The sequence below is a fragment of the Hyperolius riggenbachi genome, chromosome 3, assembly GCF_040937935.1.
Source record: "Hyperolius riggenbachi isolate aHypRig1 chromosome 3, aHypRig1.pri, whole genome shotgun sequence".
NCBI classification, from domain to species: Eukaryota; Metazoa; Chordata; class Amphibia; order Anura; family Hyperoliidae; genus Hyperolius; species Hyperolius riggenbachi.
The window spans coordinates 283146590-283162906 of NC_090648.1; the positions used below are offsets into that span (position 1 = coordinate 283146590).

At 46.0% G+C, this 16317-nt stretch overlaps 1 protein-coding gene across 6 annotated transcripts in view; it reads left to right on the forward strand.

Annotated features, from left to right (window-relative positions):
• The window catches only part of TSPAN12 (tetraspanin 12), a 310496-nt gene that overhangs the window by 123215 nt on the left and 170964 nt on the right, over positions 1–16317 (forward strand). For 2 of the 6 annotated variants that reach the window (XM_068276410.1, XM_068276415.1), the window contains exons 1-2: positions 1927–2100; positions 8713–8853. In XM_068276410.1, coding sequence (XP_068132511.1) covers positions 8788–8853 — 66 coding nt within the window. In that variant the 5' untranslated portion in view covers positions 1927–2100; positions 8713–8787. Of the gene's footprint in view, positions 1–1926; positions 2101–2412; positions 2516–8712; positions 8854–16317 lie in introns of those variants that run through there. The other 4 variants (XM_068276411.1, XM_068276412.1, XM_068276414.1 and 1 more) reach the window with 3 other exon arrangements.

Below are 16317 nucleotides of genomic sequence, written 5' to 3' on the forward strand. Positions count from 1 at the left end.
TTCGCGGTTAGCTAGCATTTGTTATTTTCCGCATCTCCTCATTGTATGATTTGCTGTGCCTTTGCTATCCTCGTATTCTGTTCTGATCTGCCTTGTGTCACTTCTGGCAATCGCCTTTCTTGCGGTTGCGTTTCTGTTTCGTATCTGCTGTTGTGTGTGCGCGGTCGCGGGGTGGCGACTAGATTGGCGCACACACATACTATCTGTCCCTTTGCTCGTTCTCATTCGCAATCGCCTCTCTTGCGATTGCGTTCTGCGCTTCGTACAATTCCTGTCTGGCATTTGTGGAGGTACAGAGGATTGGTTCCTCTGCACTCCCCAGCGCCATCTGCCGACAGGAATTTCCCTCTACGGGTGCGTAGCACCTTTTGCTGGGTGCCTGCAAATATACGCTTGTGGAGGATTTCCGCCGTATCAGCGCACGCGTTGTGCGCTGATCACGGAGAAAGTTCCACAATCGTTACATTGGCATCAAACATTGTACTAGGGAACATTTTTAAACGTTGCAATAACTGGGACAAATGGGCCACAAAAAGGTGGGCTCGGTAGCATGTAATATGTATTATTTTAAAACTATAATGGCCAACAACTGAAAAATAATTGTTTTTTCAATTTTTTTTCTTATTTTTCCTGTTAAAACACAGAATAAAATAATTCTTAGCAAAAAGTACAGTCAAAGAAAGCCTAATTGGTGGCAAAAAAGGATAGATATAGATTGTTTCGTTGTGAAAAGTAGTAATAAAGTTATAGGTGAATGGATGGAAAAAGCGCTGACAGGTGAAAATTGCTCTGTTTTTTTAAGGGGGAAAATCCTTGGAGGTGAAGTGGTTAAATGCTGTGATTGACAGGATAAATGTGTTTTAATTACACTAGCATTCTTTTTTATTGTAAGCAAAAAGTAAAATCAGTAACATTATGATAACATTAAATACAAATGTTTAAAGCAAACCTTAACTAAAAAATTAAAAGTCAAACATAGACACATCAAATAAGTAGTGTAGTAGTACTCCTTGTAGTGTACTCCTTATTCTCTTTCTCCTCTCCTTCGTCCTGTTTGTCCACTGTGATCAATGGAACTCTATATGATCAATGACCATTACCCCATAACAGCTTCCTGGTCAGCACACTGTTAAAGGGGAACTGAAGAGAGAAGTATATGGAGGCTGTCATGTTTATTTCCTTTTAGACAATACCAGTTGCTTTGCAGCCCTGCTGATCCTCTGCCTCTAATACTATTAGCCATAGCCCCTGAACAAGCATGCAGCAGATCAGGTGTTTCAGTGGTTCAGACTTATAAGTCTGATCTGACAAGACTAGCTGCATGCTTGTTTCTGGTTTTAATCAGATACTACTGCAGAGAAATAGACCAGCAGGGCTGCCAGGCAACTGGTATTGATTAAAAGGAAATAAACATGACAGCCTCCATATACCTCTCTCTTCAGTTCCCCTTTAAACTGTAATATTGCCCACCATAGGGAAACACGGACATTACCTTGCACATCAGTTGTCCTTTTAGTTCTAAACTGGCAGCGACTAATATATTTCAGCTCTGTCAGAACTGTAAGGAATTGTAAGAAGAAAATGGTGAGCTTCTGAGAGGAACTGATGGTGGTTAGAGTGCAATATTCATTTGCAGGTACATCATGTGCTTATTTTAAATACTTTTTCTCGGTTCAGGTTCCCTTTAACACTTTAATAACATTTCTAAAACAGGTTTAGAAGTTTCTGAAAATCGTGTCTGTATTGCCATGCATTCAACTGAAGATAATACTGTGAGAATAGTTTCTAATGATGAATTCAGGGTGAGTTATTCCTAGCAGTGTGCTAAGGTTATCAAATATCTTGTAGGAACCAACAATGAGTCCTGGAGCCGCTCTGCGCATGCCTAGGATACTTTTTCCCTGCTAGAACTGTTTTTGGCAGAAGGCAGAGCAGCTGAGAGCTTTGCAAAGCACAGGGGGATCCTCGGCTACAGGAAGAGCACTGCTGGGACCCTCTTCGCTTCATAGGCTAGAAATGTGCCTGTTACTACACGACGAAACTTTTATCAATCTTCCCAGAGCCCGGACGGTTCTGCAGAAGCAATGACTGCAACATCATGTAAGTGGAGCTGTCAGAAAGTTAGTGAAAGCTCTGGGGAGCATGGCTGAAAGCTGTCACTAATAATTATTAGCAGCCGCAGCAGGGGTAATGACAGCTACAATTGTATCAATGCAGCGCTTGTATTCTGATGGCTTACTCTGTGTGCTGCACGTATGTCTAATGAATGAGTGTTCAGTGAAGACTGGAAGTGTCTGCTCCTCTTCTGACACACAGCTGCATAGACACAAATGGCTGCAGGTCACAGCCCCTGGCTGGAGAATCTAGCATTCCAAAACTGTGTACAGCCCATGTACTCTCACATTCCCAGCGCAGCTCTATCCAGTCACTACACTTTGTCAGCGACAGCCACAGTATGAGGATCTTTGTGCCGACGGGGCCAGGTAACGTGCTCACAGGCAAGCAGGGCAGCCAGGTAATGTGCTCACATATAGGAGCCGAACACTGTCTGCTCACTGTCTTTGTCTTTGCTACAGTCACAGCAGCAGCACTAGTATCAGCAGTAGCAAGACACAGACTAGACTAATATGTGCTAAGTCACCTTATCATGTGGGGTCATTTTCCTTTACTAGCTCTTTGACAGTTTTCTCCATTCTCTGAGCTGTAGAAGTGGATTAGTTTGCAAAGCTTTGTTAACACTAATGTTATTTTGTAGGTGCACTTGCTGATTTTGTTAATCATTCCTTATTATTATGTAGTCAACAACTTGATGATAGGCGGTTGATGAACAATGTGATCAAAATGATTGGAGGTGCTGTTTCATGGGCAGTGAATTCTTTTTCTACTGCCCTATTGGAAAGGAACGCGCTAATCTGTTTCGATGGTCAATGTTTGGTGCACATGATGCAATTTCCCATCAGATTGACGGATTGATCGATAATTTCTGCCGATCTACTGATAGTGAAAGGGATTGATTTTGTGCAGTGCTGATCTGATATTCGATTCCTTTCACAATCTGACATTAAAACTGGATCGTATGTATCAGCCTTTCAAGGATACCTATACGCAAATTAAAATTAAAAATTCTCCTCTATCCCCCTCCAGTACAGCCTACTGACCCCCTGAACTTACTTCCTGGTCAGGGCTGACTGCGCAGGCGCTGCCCACGGATGCGTGTCCTTGTTTGCACACCCCTGCGGCTGGGAGCGCTCTGCGCAGGCGCACTACGTTGTTGTGTCACAACTAAGTAGTGCGCCTGCGCAGAGCACTTTGGGCTGTACAAACAAGGATGCGCATCACAAGGCAGCACTGGGGCAGTCATCCCTGACCAGGAAGTACGTTCGGGTGGTCAGTAAGCTGTACTGGAGGGGAGTGGTGGGTATGAGGAGAGTCCACTAAACATGCCTGTGCCTCCATTTTTCATTTTAGGTTGCGCTAAGGTATCCTTTAAAGATGGTAAATATCAATCTGTCCTGCACATAACATGGCATTCATTTGTGAAAATGTGTTAGCTCAACACCTGATAGAACTTGTTTAATGTAAAAAGTTGTATGAGAGAGCCATCGTATACATGTGTACTTTGGTACTCTTGTCAGATCATTTATCAATCAAAAAATATATCGGACAGATCGGTTGCCCGAAAGATTGGCCACAGACCTTGTTCATATGTACAAGGTCTAAAGCCTCAAACACATGTACAAGGACTGTCACCCAGCAGGGGTTGAGGCTGTACAGATGCACTGCTAGCCTCCAGGTTACTGATGCCTTCTGTGAGCAGGTGAGGTGAGCAAGGGAACAATGCCCTTAATAAATGCAACGCCAGGCACATAGGTTTAGCATGTGTTCATGTGTGCAATGGAGGAGTTGCTAATGGCTGCCCCCAGTATAACCCTAGTTATGAAAAGAGAAGGGTGAAAGGCAGTCACTGAAATGCTCATAGGCTTGAAGGAGTGTTTATTTATCTTTGTATGTGTCAGAGTGGTGCAACTAAATATTTTGAATTAAACAAATGTTTGGTTTGGGACCCGCTTTAATTGTATAAATTTGTATTCCAAATGAAAACTTCAGGATAAAAACATTAAAAACAAACCTCAGACACTGATCTATCTATTTATAATGTTGAAATATAGTATAAATAAATCTGTAGTCAGTATACCTGTTATCTAATGAATCATTCACCTGCGCGACTATCAAATAAGATAGTGTGTCACAGTGTGAACCCGGGTTCAGTTGTGCAATTCGGTTATATGCATACAATAAAGTGTTAAATGTGCAATCATGAAACTACATTCAGGATATTAAACCAATAAAATACATACCTATAAAAAAGTGATCACCAGCAGCTGCTGGAGAGATACATAAAGAGTGCACTTCCTCTTGTGCAGACTGGCCGTGACTGGAGGAAGTTACGGGACCTGGTACCTCAGCTGCAGGCAGTGGGGGGATGGCGGAGTGGGAGCGATCCGTGCCCATGGTACTGGAGGAAGCCCCAGGTATGTATTAGGGCTGGTTCAGACGGACGTTTGCAGAGCGTTTGCTGCCAGCGTTCGGGGCTTGGCGTTAAACGCTCCCATTCAAGTGAATGGGAGCGTTTGTACCAAGCTTTTACGCGCGTTTGCACAAACGCGGCGTTCGGGTCCCGATTTTCACTGGCGTTCAAGGAGCCCCTGGAAGCTACATGTTGCTTCCAGGGGCGGTTAACCGCGACGGGTAATGTCCCTCTAGGGGAAGAAAAATGCGACCGCATCCGAACGCAATGCGAACGCTGCTGAAAGCCTGAACGCATCACGAACGCAACGCCAACGAACGCGACGCCTCCAAACGTCCGTCTGAACCAGCCCTAAAAAGGTAAGTATCGGTCGCCTCTGGTTTCCTTTAAGTGGGATAGAAGGTTATACATCACCCAGCAATACAAATTGCGATCAGGCTGAGGAGGGTGTCAGCAATATCAGGGGGGATATGTCCAACAGTTCTGCAGGCATCACCCCCACTTTTTCAAGACTGAGAGGGTCAGGGTCTCGAAAAAGCAGAGTGAAGCCCCTGGAACCGGAGGACATATCCACATACATGTAGCTGATGGCTTCTGATGCATTTGGACAGATTTGCAAGCTCACCTTAGTTCATCATCAATGTATAGCTCAGGAGAACTTTAGCAAATCTGTCCGTTTCTGTACAGCTGCTCCTACAAGATTAAGCACTTGACTTTAGAAAGATTAAGCACTTGACTTTATTGGGCGATTGAAAACAGTGTGATTGATCGAAAGTGGATTGACTAGTGGCCCACAATCTGCAAGCGAGATTCTGGCAATCTTTCTTCACTAACCCATTTGAACGATGTTGTGCCTCTCTGCTCTGAAACCAAAAAACTATTTTGTGCCGATTGAAATCATGTGAATGTTAGCTGATTCCTTTATGATTGATCAATATTTTCCGACCTGCTCAATGGATTCGGGCATATATTAGCCAATTTCCATCCATTGAGCAGAATGGAGCATAATCTATTCTCCGCCGATGCGATAAAATTATTGACTCGAAGGGTCGATGGAACAGAAAAATGTAGTAATGTATGGGCACCTTTATTTTGTATATGTTACGGCCAAAACCAGAAATCGGCCAATTCTAGAATTGGCCGGCCGTTTCTAGAACTGGCCGATTTGACGTCGGCCAAAGTCCAAAATGCTGGGAATTTCTGACATTGGCCGGCCAGTTCTAGAAACGGCCAAAGTCAGTCGGCCAAAGTCCAAAACGCACAAATCCCTGAACATCGCGGGGGTCCGGTCACCATGAATGGCACTCGGAACTTCCTCTCTGCTCTGAAAGATGCACAACAGCATAATAACCTTCACAGGAAAAAAAACGGAAGCATACAAATTTGTTATCATTCTGCGCTTTAAAATTAGCTGCTCTGCCGTGGCAGTCGAGTGACACAGGGGAGAGATCAAATTACAGTGGTGATTAGTCATGGCTGGGTGCGCTTCTCTGGGCGCTTTGCATGGCTGGGGGCTTTTCTGGGTGCTTTGCATGGCTGGGGGTGCTTTGCATGGCTGGGGGGGGGGGCTCGCTGGGCGCTTTGCAGCGTGGGGGGGGGGAAGTAGGGGGGCTGCGCACTTTGCATGGCTGGGGTGCTTCACTAGGTGCTTTGCATGGCTGGGGGCTTTTCTGGGTGCTTTGCATGGCTGGGGGTGCTTTGCATGGCTGGGGGGGGGGGCTCGCTGGGCGCTTTGCAGCGTGGGGGGGGGGGGAAGTAGGGGGGCTGCGCACTTTGCATGGCTGGGGGGGCTTCACTGGGCACTTTGCATTGCTGGGGGTGCTTGCATGGCTGGGGGGGGGGAGAGCTGCGCACTTTGCATGACTGGGGTGCTTCACTAGGTGCTTTGCATGGCTGGGGGGGTGGCTTCGCTGGGTGCTTTGCATGGCTGGGGGGGGCTGCGCACTTTGCATGGCTGGGGTGCTTCACTAGGTGATTTTCATGGCTGGGGGGCTTCACTGGGAACTTTGCATTGCTGGGGGTGCTTGCATGGCTGGGGGGGGGGGTGGAGGGCTGCGCACTTTGCATCGCTGGGGGGGGCTTCACTGGGCACTTGCATTGCTGGGAGGTGCTTTGCATGGCTTTGGGGGGGGGGCGCTTTTTGTGTGCTTTGATTGGCTGGGGGGGCGCCTTTAGTGTGCGCTTTGCATGGCCGGGAGAGTTGCCTGCACTACTCACAGACCTCAGATCAGGGCGACCGAAGAGGCGGGGAGAAGCGGAGAGAGGCAGAGCAGCGCGCACGCTACCCGCCCGGACCTGTACACTTCACATGTGGAAGTGCCAAATGACAGGCGCTTCCGCACTGAAGTGTTCACGTCCTGCGGGTGACTTGTGCGCTTTGCCTCTCCCCGCCTCTCCGGTCCGGTCGCCCTGATCTGAGGTTTGATTAGTGCAGGCAGCGGGGGGGGGGGGGGGGGGGAGAACCGAGGGAGCAGGACTTCGGGACTTGGCCGGCCACATACAGCCACAACGAGTTCTGGCCGGCCAAAGTCCGAAATACGGGTACATTTTGCACATTGGCCGCATCAGCCGGCCACTTCTCGTTTTGACCGGCCAGAACCCGAAGTGGCCAGACTTCGGGTTCTGGCCGTAACATATACATCAGAAAAGAGGTTACAATGAAATCCGGGCACCAACCAGCAGTGAATGCTAATTACACCTTTAATACATCCCCAGGAAATTCCATACTGTAATACAGTGGAGGCCTAACAGCCGTTTCACAGGAAAACCTGCTTCTTCAGAGGCAACAATTACAAATAACATAATCACAGAGTCAGTTTAAATACATATCCAGATAGAAAGGAGATCGGGCTTACCGCACTTCCTGACCCGCCCCACCGACGAGCGCGCGCCCAGTGTCAAGCGCCGCCCCGAGCCGCTGGTTTGCCGAGGAGTTCTGACGTCACCCTTTCGGGGACGTCTCACAGGCACTGCCTGATTGGTCTGTAGTGGAGTCCGCTGACTCAAACGTCACATCCCTTTTTCTGTACAGCCAGCGGTATTGATGAGGGGGTGGACCAGCTTTCCGTTTCCTAGGCAATTGGCCCTGAAGGGCGCGGCGTGCCTGAAAAACATAAATACACACACAGAGAAAGTACAATTAAAAACAATGAAGCAAAGCAATCATTGAATATCCTAAGTCCATCATAAAAGTTAACAATCAGAAACAAAGTAAAAACAGCCTGCTTCTTGGGAATTACATTATAGATTCTGTTTGCATGTTCAAGGTTACATTACCCACTACCTAGCGGAACTTGCTGCTTGACTTACACTTACCAAGGACCAACCCTCGGATGGGACCAAAACAAAACCTAACCTCATCTAATCTGAAGCAGGAGGAGGGTTTGCTGTTTCTACCAACCCATAAGTGCAGTCACCATATCGAGATGCACTGATATCCATGCCAACTTGAGGGGGTCTTACGTCGGGTGAAGCATAGTTTAAAATGTAGATATGCTTCACTCTAACCCAAGGAGATGCAGGGGATAGCAGCTTCTCCATAACTCTACAAATTGGGTATATAGAATTAGAGAAAGCAGGACAAGAGAAGTGGTGGGAAGGGAACAGGAACCAGGGAGGGAAAAGAAGAAAAAAAAACCCGTTAGGCCTCCACTGTGTTAGGCCTCCACTGTATTACCGTATGGAATTTCCTGGGGATGTATTAAAGGTGTAATTAGCATTCACTGCTGTCTGGTGCCCGGATTTCATTGTAACCTCTTTCCTGATGTATATCTGATCTGTTTATCTGGAGGCACAGCAATACACACCTGCTGCCCCTAGGATCTGCTGGTCTGTGCATCTAGTGCCAACCAATTGCGATCTACTACTCTTGTGACCTTTATTTTGTAGTAGGCTGTTATGTCTACATTATAAGATAGCTCAGATTAGTTTGGACACGCAAACACAAATGCATCATACATATAGTAATAATAATAATAATAATTTTTAATAATAAAGAAGATAGGTGTACAAATTAGATAATGATTATGAAACTGAAGTGGTGTTAAAAGGTCCACAATATTAGTGTACAATTGTGTATCATTAGCCTTTTACGTGCTACAAGATGTACTTATGCCTGTACTAGGATTTGCTTTTATTAAAACTGTTTGTAAGTTGATACCTTTCCTCCTTTTTTCCTTTTGAAGTGCCGCTAAACGACAGTGGTCCCTGGAGAGGATGAAGTGGTGAAAGGATGGGGCTTTCTCCTGCGAGATTGCACAATGGCCAGAGAGGACTCTGTGAAGTGCCTACGCTGTCTGCTCTACGCCCTCAATTTACTTTTCTGGGTGAGTCAAGAGGGCCAAGCAGTTCCAGTCTGTCAAGCAGGTGGCAATGCCTCTACTCGAGTTACAGCTGGCCGAGAGAGAAAGCACCAAAGGGCACAGCTAAGCATGCATTCATTTAACAGGATTACTATGTATTTTCCAAAGATCTAAGGGTTGTCTTCTGTTAGCTCCTTTGATCAGCATACGCTGCTGCCGCATGTGCCAGTTCTTGTGCCAGCTTTCGTCTCCTTTATCAAGAGGAGAAGGTGATAAATAACTGCCCCGGTATTAAAGAAGCAGTGTGTTTCTTTCATCATGCTCCTAAATGGACACAGTCATGTTTATATAGCCATAGCTAGAATTATTAATTACTGTATGTGAAACTGATACGCAGGCTCTGCCCTGCCTTCTGGATAACATACACTTGAAGGTGGTAAGCAGTGTGTAAGTGTTTGAAAGGGAAACTTGATGACGGGTAATCATAGCCTGGGAGAGTACATTATATTGGAGTCTGATTACATCAAATATTTCTTAGCATCAAGTACTGATAATTAGCATGGGATAAATGGATGACAAAAAAAACCTGTTGTATATTCAAGGGCCTACTGCGCCTGCGCAGTACAGCCCGGAGGACGTCTGATGACGTCAGCGCGCCCGCGTGGGACGCAGAAGAGCCCGTCCTTGGAGCGCAGAAGAGCCCGACCTGGCAGCCGGCCTGGCCAGGTCGGGTCGGCCACCGAAGACGACCGGGAGCCTCTGGAGCGGCGGCGAGGGCACCTCCTGCCTGCCACGGGCTGGAGGAAGCCCCAGGTAAGTGGATATGGATTTTTATTTTTTTCAAGGCGTCCCTGAACCTTCCCTTTAAACTGATGTGAAACTGGGTTCAAGTTGATGTCAAATTGATATCAAATGCCAGTGTAAAGTAATCCTAAAGCCACTACCCCTGTGCATGCTGCGTGAAACGCTGGTGAAGCGATTCTTGCCTGGCTGCAGTGGAGAATGTTGGCTGTAACAAGTCACATGTCATGGAAAGTGTCCTGGGAACTGGTTTCTCAATGAGTTGAGTTGAATAGCATTAAGGCCTGGAACCCACTAGGAACGCTTTTCTGAGCGCTTTGTGATTTAAAAAGCTCTTGCTAATGTAATGCTATGGGTGTGATCCCACTTGAGCAATGTGATTATATAAAAATCACCCATAGCATTGCATTAGCAAGATCTTTTTCAAATCGTTAGCCCTTAGAAAAGGCTTCTAGTGGGTTTTATGCTGGGAATACACGGCTCGATTCTGAGCCATTAAGATGGCTTGATAGATAATTTCCGACATGTCCGATCACCGTTCGATCGTTTTGCCACTCTATTCACCATTGAAGTTAATTGAAAAAAGATAAGAAAAATGAGCGGAAGATAAGAGAATCGAGCGGGCAAAATGATCGGGCGCAGAATTGAGCGCCAGAATCGACCCGTGTATTCCCAGCATAAGCCCTGACTCTGTTGACTTGAATAGCATTTGCAAAGCGGTTCTTGTGGATCACCACTAAGGTATATTAAAGGATACCACAACTGAAAATATGAAAGGTGCGGTGGCTAGGGAGGGCAAACTCACAGTTTCCGGCTTAAACAGTCCTTTTATAATAGGCCCCTCTGAGTAGCTACAGATATTTAGCAGATACTGAAAAAAAGGTTTAGTGCAAAAAGAACAGACACGGCCAGATACTTTCGCAGGATTGTACTTTGACATTGGTGGATCTGATACTGTAATGATAGGTACTTGCGTATAGCATTGTAATGCTACCATGCGTCCCAGGCCAGTTCTAGACTTTTTACTGCCTGAGGCAAGCTTATGATGATGTGCCCTGCCCCCCTCCCCTTTCCTGGTTTGGAATGATCGAACAGCACCCAACAATTTACACTGCTTTATTTAATGTTCTCTGTCAGCAAGAAAGCATATGCAATAACTTGAAATGTGAGTGACATGCTGCAGCTCAACGCAATAACACACTGGCTGGATAGCTGCAAGTCTGTGACAAATATTCTGCTCACCCTCAGCCAGTTAGCCGTCCTCCATTGCTCCTCATTCAGGACATCAGTGCCACCTTCTGCTGTGCAAGTCAAATAAAACACTGCTGCTCTCCTGCCTCCCCCTCCTCACTCACTTGCAGACTCCTCACACAGCACAACAAGCTGTTTTTCCCCAATGATGACTTCTTCACCTTGCTCGATCTCCTCTCGCTTGTCCTCCTACCCTGACTGCATGCTATTAGTGTGAACACAGTACAAACACGCTGCCCCTTGTAATCTCTGTGCCTAATGCAAATGTTTCACCTTGCCTCATGAGAGAACCGGCCCTGCATGCTTCAACCATGATAATGCAATATAGAGGTTTATTTACTAATTGTCACAGTGTTCTGAATGTTCACATGAAGAGAAGCGGGTGTTATATAAAGTGTGTTACATGCATTACCCAAATGGCATAACTCATGTTACACACACATGAGTATGATTCACAAAGCTTTTTCACCTGTTTTCCTTTGTTTTCACCTTAGCTATGTTACATTTTTAAGCTCCCAAAGAGCAAAAATATAGTTAAGGCAAGAAAAGTAATATTGAAATTATCAGGAACAACTTACTTTGAATTATTATTTTGCTTGTAAATGTGCTGAAAGGTGATTGTTATCAATTAGGGGATAAATAAGTCATTTATGAGAAGTTTTGTAAATAGAGCCCAATATATACTGTATGTCATAGATGACCAGATCAGCTAGTAATCACCATGTTATAGAATCAACTTACATGTTGTGCTTATCATGTGAGTGTAACAAACTTACCTGGTGTTGTCTCTGGAGGAAGCTTCCTCTTCCTCTTTGGTCGGTCGCATCCCCGACTCCCCTGTAGACTTGAGTCAGCATGTTTGCATCCCCGGCTCCCCTGTAGATATGGGTCAACGTGTTGTTTCTGGCAGTCTCTCTGGGTGTACGCGCACAGCTCAGAACTGCCTTTATAGGTCAAGGAGGCGTGTCTGAAGTGTGTCAGCTGATTCCTGCGGTCAGCTGACACTTACTGCAGGGATGTTGCTGATTGGTCTGATTTTCCTGTGGGCTTGGTCTGTGCTCTATTCCTGCTATATAAACCCTGGACATTCAGTTACTCGTGGCCCGTTATAGCTTTCAGTTCTCTGAGCGCTGGACTTTGCTTTACTACTTAGTCAGTCAGTATTGTATTATTGTAATATTGTATATTGTTCTGTGTATCGACCTTTACCTGCCTCTTGACCTCAAATCTGCTTAGCCCCTCTGTATTACTGCCATCTGGTATCTGTGTATGACTCGGCCTGTCCCTGACTTTGCTCCTGTTTGAGCCTTTCAATACGACTGACATCTGACCTATGTGTATGACTTCGGCCTGTATAACGTTTTCGCACCTGTCTTAACCTACTGTACTTTTGCCATCTGATTACCAGTGTATGATCTTAGTTTGTTATTGACCTTGCTCTGCCTCAGTCCCTGTGTACCGCATATCTCTTACTTTGTGTATGACCTCAGTTGGCGATCTGACCTTGATTATCGTATATTCAGTGTACACTTCATAGCATGCATCACAGCCAGAGTTACAGTGAGTCACACGATTTGTGTGCCTCTCGCTAATTTTCATGTGCACTGTCAGCACGCTGTAACAATTAGTGAATACACCCCAATACACCTTCATCTGGATCTTTTGCATGTTTCTCTGCTTGGGAGTGTGTATATTCCTGCAAAAACAGAGGAACAATATATTGAGGTTTCCCTAGTGCAGTAGGCTTACATTCATCTGACCACTGCTTTAGCCTCTACATGCAAACAACTTTTTGTGACTGCCATCTACTGTTTTGAAAGCTCTAGCTTATCAGTATGATGGGTGCACTAATATGCCAATAGCTTAATACATCTACATAAATCCATATGGAAGATTGCTAAACAGGCTTCATGTACCTAATATATCTTATAAATTACATGCATTTTTTATTGGGAGTAAGGATATCACTGTTCCAGTGCTTCTAGTTTGCAATTTATTTTATCTGAATTGCACTTGTTTAACCCTGAACTTTGGGAAGATAAACACACTGAAACCAACAATAATTTACATTTCTAGACACAGCTCTATTGTCTGGTTACTTAATATATAATCATTTCTGCAATGCTATTTGTTTGAGATTTGCAGTAGTGTATTTATCTGTGTCAAAAGATAATGTTTTTCTCTGTAATCTTCATTTTATCTTGTTTGTATTTGACAGCTGAGTCTGTATGTGTTATTCCAGTGGCAGAGAGTGAAGGGCTGGTACACAAGACTTTATATCGCTTCCTCCTGAACTCTTTGCATTTGGAGATTGTAACGATTGTGGAACTTTCTCCGTGATCAGCGCACAACGCGTGCGCTGACACGGCGGAAATCCTCCACAAGCGTATATTTGCAGGCACCCAGCAAAAGGTGCTACGCACCTGTAGAGGGAAATTCCTGTCGGCAGATGGCGCTGAGGAGTGCAGAGGAACCAATCCTCTGTACCTCCACAAATGCCAGACAGGAATTGTACGAAGCGCAGAACGCAATCGCAAGAGAGGCGATTGCGAATGAGAACGAGCAAAGGGACAGGTTGTATGTGTGTGCGCCAATCCAGTCGCCACCCCGCGACCGCGCACACAACAGCAGATATGAAATAGGAACGCGATCGCGAGAGGTGCGATCGCCAGACGTGACACAAGGCAGATCAGGACAGAATACGAGGTTAGCAAAGGCACAGCAAATAATACAATGAGGAGATACGGGAAATAACAAACGCTAGCTAACCGCGAACACCGCACTCATTCGCAACAGTGCACGCGGTTATGCGCGATCTCCACGTGATAAGCACAATAGAGACAAGCACGCCTAACTAACCATTAACAGACAAACATGAAACAGAGGACGCGAGCGCTTGCTTAACGGTTACCTCACCGAGCCTCCAGCAAGTGTAGCGGACAAGACAGACACACGAAAACAGGGACAAACGAGAGATAGGATCCACAGCACTAGCGAAAAGTGGCTAGCGTGATCCAGGTACAGAGTAGCAGAACAGAAGGATCCCCAGCGCTAGCGAAAAGTAGCTAGCGCGATCCCAGAAGACAGAACAGAAGGATCCCCAGCGCTAGCGAAAAGTAGCTAGCGCGATCTTAGAAGACAGAACAGAAGGTTCCCCAGCGCTAGCGAAAAGTAGCTAGTGCGATCCCAGGAGACAGAACAGAAGGATCCCCAGCGCTAGCGAAAAGTAGCTAGCGCGATCCCAGGAGACAGAACAGAAGAGATAGCTGGTAGCAACCGCTGCACCAGCTATACTCCAAGAACAGAGATCATAACCATTTCCTGTCGACCACCATTGGGACAGGACAATGGCAACAGGCAAGACAAGACAGAACAGGCAATACAGATAATACAACCTGACTGGGCTAGGAGGGGAGCCTAAAGCAACCCCCAGGAATTAACTATACTAGATAGCAATGGCTGACACTCCAGCAGTGTCCATCAGGAACAGACCATGGAAAGGAAATGACCAGCAAAGCCTTCTGGGAAACATACAGCTCTTATAGTGCCAGTCATCAAAGAAGGCAGGTAGGGGATTTGCATAACGAATGTATGCAAATTCCCCAGCAAGAGAACAGACCAGAACTTGCAATGGAAAGACAGGTCTCTGTTCCAGAGTCCTGCAGCATGCAAACCTAAACAATGGTCAAAAGGCTGCCTGCCTGCGCAGGCAGCTGAGCAGATTCTCACAGAGATATAGAGGATGGCAGACCATAGACATTTGGCACAAGCTATCTGCCCTAAGCTTTAAAAGGATGACACTGTTGATAGGATTGCAATGGTCCAAACTTCAAGTAGTATTTATAAAATTTTTACAAGTAACATTTTATGTCAGCCTGGTTACAGAAATGTACCAATGTCTATTCATACATAGTATGTAGTCCCAGTTGTAGACTAAAGTTGCATAGATTTTGAAACTGAGCTTTTGTATAAAGTGCCCATAACCTAGGCTGAGTGTGCCTAGTGCAGTATAACAACCTAGGCTGAGTGTGCCTCTTGCAGTATAACAACCTAGGCTGAGTGTGCCTAGCGCAATATAACAACCTAGCCTGAGTGTGCCTAGTGCAGTATAACAACCTAGGCTGAGTGTGCCTAGTGCAGTATAACAACCTAGCCTGAGTATGCCTAGTGCAGTATAACAACCTAGGCTGAGTGTGCATAGCTCAATATAATAACCTATATGTATAGAAATGACACTGAGAGGCCAATATAGTGTAGTAAGTACTGAAAAGTGGATTATATGAATAGTACAAGAAATATATACTCACAAGCCAGGGTTACCTCCAAGGCAACCACTGTATAGGCAGGTGGGGAGATTGTCCTGACCCCACTCAGGAATAAGAAGGCACTCTCTGTAGAAAGGAAAAAGGGGGGATCCCCCTCCACCAAGGGTGGTTACAGAACCAGGAACAAGGCGCCTGGCGTTTTCGGGGACCTATTGCTGTTGTATGCTCCCCTATTCTCAATTGCGTGAGGTAGCGGGTGACTACCTGCGAAACGCGTTGCAACCTTTTGTGGAATATGCCAATAAATTACTTGTTTCATTAATTGACAGTTTCTAGTGTCTGCTTATAGGAAGTAAGTCCACCACTGCCTCCCAAGCATTTTTTACAATTTTAAAGCCTGTTTTTACTCTTCTGGCGCCTCTGTTCTTGTTCCTAATATAACAACCTAGGCTGAGTCGTGCCTAGTGCAGTATCACTTTTTGTAGTGCAGTATAACTTAGGCTTGGTACACATTAGATTTTAAAGCCAAACGGATCAGGTAATGTGGATTGGGTTTCCACTTCACCGGATCCGTTAGGCTTGGTTCACACTGGCTAAAGGATCTGATCACCAATCGATCGGCTCTATTTTCACTTTAATCCGTGCACCTGAGCGGGCAGGTGAGGGAGGGTTAACTTACCAGGCTTCTGTTGCTCCTTGCAACTCAAGTGGCGTCACATAACTACCACACTTACTCCTTCAACCTTCAGCACTTTGTGCTTTGTAAAGTGCTGTGGAATATGTTGGCGCTATATAAATAATAATAATAGTCACATGACGTGACGTGGGATGCAACAGACGGAAGCCTGGAAGCCCCCAATGGAGGTTCCCCACATACCCTCATACCCCCACTCCCAGTGGAGCATCCCCACATCCTCCCCAGACCCCCACTCCCAATGGAGTGTTCCCACATCCCCCCAGACCCCCACCCCCAGTGGATTCGCCCTCCGAATGGTCCTTTCTTCACTAGTGCGAAGAAACATTTCGTTTTCTCATTGCCCCCAATGCAGGGCTTCATCTTCCATTTCCGGTCCCCTAGGCTCAGCGGTCCGGAGAAATTGGAGCTACAGCAAAGTTGCGGTCCATCCAGCGGAACATACGGAACGGATCCGTTTGAGCGGGCGGATGTGGA